The sequence below is a fragment of the Aptenodytes patagonicus genome, chromosome 5 (genome assembly GCF_965638725.1).
Source record: "Aptenodytes patagonicus chromosome 5, bAptPat1.pri.cur, whole genome shotgun sequence".
Taxonomy (NCBI): domain Eukaryota; kingdom Metazoa; phylum Chordata; class Aves; order Sphenisciformes; family Spheniscidae; genus Aptenodytes; species Aptenodytes patagonicus.
Window position 1 is genome coordinate 52,107,755 of NC_134953.1, and position 6,000 is coordinate 52,113,754.

Sequence of the window (6,000 nt, forward strand, 5' to 3'; positions counted from 1 at the left end):
CTCTGGGAGTTGGGTCCATGGGAGGTTGTAGCTTTTTTGATGGTCTCTCTCTGCAATTCAGGAAGTTTTGAAAGAGGATCAGGTAGAAGTACATGAAAACAGAAGGGGTTGCACTTGCTTCCCTAGTGCATCCAGTTTAAAGCAAGGAGGAAACTTTTCCATGAGACACAGATCCAGGGGAGGCGATGGCAGAGCACTTGGGGAGGCTCAGCCACCACAGTGACTGGAAGAGGGAGTTCTGTGACTGTCCCGTGGCAGTCACTGGTTGGGATGCAAGGAAGGGCTGGGAATTCACTCCATGCATGTTGCTCCCAGCCCTCCCCTCAATGGTCAGCGCTGAACTGGTGAGCAATTTCTTTGTAGTTGCTAGAGCAGCAGCATGTGTGTGAATGAGCTGTGCCGTTATGCAGTGCTGTGGTTTGCCCGCAGTAAGGACCAGGTGTCTCTGGGTGGCAGACTGGTGTTCAATGTCCGTCTCCTGTGGCCAGCACTGCTTAAAGGGTGGCAGGAAAGAAGTGCAGATGTGGCAACCCTAGTCTGCTCAAAGGATCTGGGATGTCCATGCATGTCACAGGCCTCCCTGTCCTTCTCTGTGCCATCCACAGCCCAGCAGGAACTGGGTGTGGATGCAAGATCCACAGGATGTGTTCGTTTGTGGGGAGCCAGCTGGCTTGTAGGCAGTTAAAAATTAGGTTGGTGGGTATTTTTTAGCACAGTGGCTTCATTGTTGGTCAGAACCTTGGAGCCTTTGGCTGGATTTCTTCCTGTTCATCTGGCTTGATCACAGCCAGCTTCCTACTGGCTTCCAGGAATCACACCAGGCCCGGGACCTCTCTTCATCAGTCACCTTGACCCCCTTCTTGCACCCCAAACATTGTTTGCACAGTTAGGTCTGCAAACACGTGGCTTCCCTGATAGTTTGCTGCTTCAGTGCCATGGGGTCCTTCCTCATCCACCCTGTAGCTCTAGAGGAACAAGTCATAGGTTCACCTGCTCCAGATACTGAACAGGATGCTTTTGATGACCACCAGTTTGGTCTTAGAGATGGCCCTTATCCTTTGGATTTTATCTGAGGACTGCTGTCTGGCAAAATCCCCCTTTTGGGGTTTAGGCTTTGTCTCTGTGAAGTGTTCCACAGTGTTGCATCCTAAGGAGGAGTTTGGGTGGGTGAGTTCAGGGGAGAGAAGCACAGGTCCTTCCCCACCCCGCTGAGACTGCTTTGGTCACAGTACCAGATGCCTGCTTGAACACTCGTGGCTTATTTCTACCTCTCACACTTTTAAAAATAGATCGTCCCTCCCAAGATGTTGTTTACACGAGGGGCTTCATAACGGCTTCTAGGAGAAGACCCTGCAAAGGTAACTTCCAGGGGCACACTGGGAAGGGCTGTCTGGGGCTGCTCTGGGCAATGAGAAGCCCAAAGCATCTGGGATGTGCGAACAAGGAGAGCAAGGGAGAAGGGAAAGCCTTAGGGATGGTTTTCTCCCCCTGAGGTCCAGACCTGGTTGTGCCTCTCCATGGTGCGAAGACGCATCCTCACTGTCTTGATATCTTCTCCTTGACTTAAGCCAAGACATTTCAGCAAAGATATTTGCAGCTTACAGCCATCCCCACTGGCCGACACACCAAACCAGCATGGACTGTCACCCTCCCACTGCCCTGCAAAGGAGTAGAAGGCATTGGCAGAGGAGCAGAGCAGCTGGTTTCCGCAATGTGGAGTGGTCAGGACCCTCAGACACTTTATGCTCCCCAGGCTTTCTCATCCTGCTGGGCGTCTCTTAGCAATCACATGAGTCTTAATGGGCACCCAGGCCAGGTTGTCACAGCCTCATTAAGGCTTTGAACTGAGTAGGGTTATTAAAGTATTGGACACTTGGTGAAAAACAGCCTTGCAGAGTGTTTGCATGGCCCTCTGCCCCCTCCCCATCTCCCTGGTGCTGCTGTACCAGCCGCTGATTAACGGCTAGTCCAGGAGAGGGCTGAGAGCTGCGTTGGCCGGTGCTGTTTTTAGTCTTAGATCTGGGGAAAATTTTCAATCAGTGTGTTTATTCTCCAAATACATTCAGCCACAGGTCAACCAAAGCTATTTGCAGATCTGTGTCACATAGATAGCCAAGTAGATACTATTATTTTTTTGAAGTTGAAATGTTTTGCTTAGACATTTTTTAGCATAGGTTCCTAAGAAAACAAGACTAGCAGTCGCGCTGTCAGCCTGCAGTTCCCACTCCAACAAACTTTGACTCCATGGGCCACTGAAAACCATATTTGAAAGAAGGATGTTAGGTCTCAGAAACATGATGTTCCTCTGTGTTTCATGAAATCAGGCAGCTGAGTAGAGGAAGGAGATTCTTTTTGTGCCTGAATGGGGCGGAGGGAGGGGGCAGCAGGGTGACTTCAACCCTTATTAGACCCTAGAGGGTCTCTGGACCAACCCTTCAAGCCATATTGATGTTTGGAGACAGCCTTCTTGGGCACTGGTCCTTGTGGAATAACTTGCTAAAAGAGAGCGTTTCTGTAGATTTTTGATTTAGCAGAGATTTCACTGGGCAACAGTAATTTTCCCCACACCTCTGGGGAGCTGAGAGCAGGAGGCACCCCAGAGGTTTAGACCAGACTTGGACAGCAGTTGTATATGGGTTTTGAATGGGGACAGTTTGCACCCAAGACTGAAAATTCCTATTTTATCTAAGCTAGAGCATCCTTGAGGCTCTTCTCATTTCTTCCAGCATAAAACCATGGGGGAGATGCACCCTATGGAAATGGGTGGGAACGGGTGCTTTAGTGGCCATCAGCTATAGACCCTGCAAAACTTTGCGACGCCTCTGCAGGCAACACTCGGCTTCTCGCATTGCTACTGACTTACAGGGGAGAGGGTAAAGTCCCCAACCTTGAAGTCAGCCACAGAGAGGAAACTGAGGGGGTGCGTGGCCAGCTGGGGAAGGCTCCAGGCACACCGATCCATCGCGTCCCAGACCCCAGCAAAATGCAGCCGATGTACCCCATGTTGGGCAGTGTCGAACACCCCTGAGCCCCGGGGGTGCATGGGGAGCTCCACAGCTCTTCCTCACCAAATCCTCTGGTCAGGGCTGCTATGGCTTTCTTATCTGAAAGGTTTTGGGTTCTTCTGAAGGAATAAATTGAACAAGGATAAGTCTATATTTTTAAGGATATGCCTGTATTTTGATGTGTGTATTTTAATGTCCATCCTCCATATCCTTCCAGTAGCTGCTAGAGACTTTCAAAGTGTCCTGAATGTGTGCTCTTCTGGGGAGAGTTTTCAGTGCTTTTCCCTGGATGGGTGTAAGCAGCTGTATATCCGCGAGTCTTACCTGTCATTTCCGTGGGTGTAAGCTGTCGTGTTTCCACCAGGGCTGATGCAGAGATGACGGTTCCTCTCTGAAGAAGTTCTTTTTTCCCTGATTTTAAAGTGAGAAATAGGAGTCATTTGGCCTGGGATGGGACCTACTAGTATTGCCTGGTCTGGATCTCCTGGAGGCTGAGGATTCAGACAGTGCTGAATTGCATTTAAACTCCTGGCAGGTCAGCGCTGCTCTGCAAAGTCAGAGATACCGCCAGCGCTTTGGGGCGAGCATGCATGCCCATGGCCTGGATCTGTGTGTGCAGCAAACACCCACCTCCCTCAAGGGAGATCTGCTGTTGCAAAGGCTCTTCCAGTTGTGGAGATCAGCACTGGAAGGAAAAAAGAAAAGGAAAAAAAGAAAAGAAAAAAGGAAAAAAGCAAGCTGTCTTATTTCTTGGGCTGTGAGCGTTTCCCAGAGCTTCGGACGTGAGCCACTCGCACAGGCGGTTGGAACAGGTCAGCACCAGACCTGAGCTTGCCTCCAGGAGAGCATTTGCAGTTTCCTTCTGAACACACTGGATGCATTAAATGGGTGTCTCTAGTTCACCTCCTGTTTTTCAACTGGTTTTTATCTGTGGACCCACATATAGGAAATGCAACACGTCAGATAGTTTGCTGTGTTTTGGGGTGGGGGGGTTGCTTTTCCAGAAACCTGGGACACAAGGGTTAAACAAGTTTTCTAGTGGTCTGGAAAGCAGATTTGCAAACTTTTGGTAGGATAAGAAAGGACTCTGAGATCTTTGTTCATCCTCCACTGCCAAAAGTAATGTTTTTCATGAATAAAGACATGATTTGAAGGGAGATAAAATGTTTTGGGTTTTTTCCCTTCATCCTTTAAGGCATGCTCTGTATGATCAGCTGAAGTTTTGAGGGAAAAAATGTGGAAATTTGCATTCCAAAAGGCTGAAACCAAAAAGCATCACAATTGTTGAAATGGGTTTTTCCCAGAGTGTTTCTTTAATGTAACGTGTTTCAGAAGTGACGTGACTTCCCAAGCAATAAAACCAGCATCATGCTCTCATCAAAAAGACATTGCTTCCAATGGGAATACTTTTAGGGACAATGGTCTTACTGGCAGGCTGGGCTCCCTGACCTCATTGTAAATCTTTTGGGTTGGGAAATAGGAAATGGAATTTTTCCTATTGACTTCAACCAGCTTTGGCATTGGCTTTCCCCGGGTAAGTGAACTGCAGCAGAGATGTACAGGGGTGTTAAATAAAAAGTAGTGATAATTCCCTGCTCACATAAGATATACGTCCCGCAGGTATGGAAACCCCAGGGTTTAACCTTGCTGCGGTGCGTGTCTGCTCTCTGTGTGCTGCAAAGACCACGTCTGATGTGATGTTTCTCTCTTTCACAGCGCCATGGCCACCTACTCTGCCACGTGTACCAATGCCAGCCCAGCGCAGGGCATGAATATGGCCAACAGTATTGCCAACCTGAGACTGAAGGCAAAGGAATATAGTTTACAGAGGAATCAAGTGCCCACAGTCAATTAACGACTGGAGGCAGCTGCCTTGCAGAAAGAGAAAATACAACAGCACCCGTCCTGCTTTGCAACTTGTTTGTGCTGAAAGAAAAAAAAACAAAAAAAAACCCAAACAAAAAAAAAAACCAAAAAAAAAAAAGAAAAAAAGAAGGAAAAAAGCTAACCCTAACCCAGAACTGAACATGGGGACCAAACTGGGAGCAAACTGAACCGCTTGTGAGTGACAAGGTTCCTCCTTCCTTTTGGGATAATGCCACCATTTTTTTTTTCTTGTTATTGTCAGGTTTATTGCTTCTGCTCAATATACTACGAGCTTCTTCAGTAAAGGACAGTCTCACCCTTGTTGGTATCCATTTTCGTATGGGACTGCAAAAAGAAACCTGCCAATCTCAGCCCGTGGACATGTCCCACCTGCCATCATGCTGAGATGCAAAGCTTGCTCCTCTCCCCCCTGCCCCAGCTCACCCTAGAAGAAGTTGTTTGGTCACCGCTTTCCGTTGTATCTGCCTGACCCTTCATCCCTCCAGTCCCTTGTGCCACAGAGGCAGTGCCATTACCATTAGTCTGCGAGAAGCCCATTAGTGCAACAAGACGGGGTCGACCTGCCTGGGTTGCCTGGACTAGTCTGAGACATGAGGAAGACCTCCTTGGGCTTCACAGTGCTCCATTGCTTTCTTGAGTATTCCCGGCATTGCTGCCTCAAAAAGCCAAAGAAGAGAGAAGAGCCAACATGGGTGTGTGAGCGGGGGGGGGGGGGGGGGGGGGCGTAGTGGGGGGATCACTCTGTAGTGCCAATAATAGGACTGTTAGGACACTCCTTTCTATGCCTTACAGTTTGTGCCACAGGGAAAGGCATTGTCCGGATGCATTTGTTTTATATATACTGTATATATTTATATATATAAGATATACATGCAAGCTTGGTTGGTGTTTTTTATTAAACAAAATAAAATCCATTGAAAATGTTTGGGATGTTTGTGCTGCATCCAGGTTCCTGGAGCTGTGCATTGAAATTCCAGCCGCAGCCTCTCTCACCCTTGTCAGAGCTCTTCCTAGTAGCCTTGGGCAGCGCTTGAAATGGCCAGCTCACATCTTCCCGTGAGAAACCCCAAAGCAGTGGCACTGGAGGGAGCCGCGCTTCTTTGCAGAT

The 6,000-nt window shown here is 48.5% G+C and overlaps 1 protein-coding gene across 2 annotated transcripts in view; it reads left to right on the forward strand.

The window, feature by feature from the left end:
- PRRX1 (paired related homeobox 1) overlaps positions 1-5,563 on the forward strand; it is a 40,620-nt gene extending 35,057 nt beyond the window's left edge. The window contains exons 4-5 of one of the 2 annotated variants that reach the window (XM_076338194.1): positions 1,290-1,358; positions 4,722-4,788. In XM_076338194.1, the coding sequence (XP_076194309.1) occupies positions 1,290-1,341 (52 nt within the window). In that variant the 3' untranslated portion in view covers positions 1,342-1,358; positions 4,722-4,788. Of the gene's footprint in view, positions 1-1,289; positions 1,359-4,721 lie in introns of both variants that reach the window. The other variant, XM_076338193.1, reaches the window with a different exon arrangement.
- The last annotated feature ends 437 nt before the right edge of the window (positions 5,564-6,000 follow it).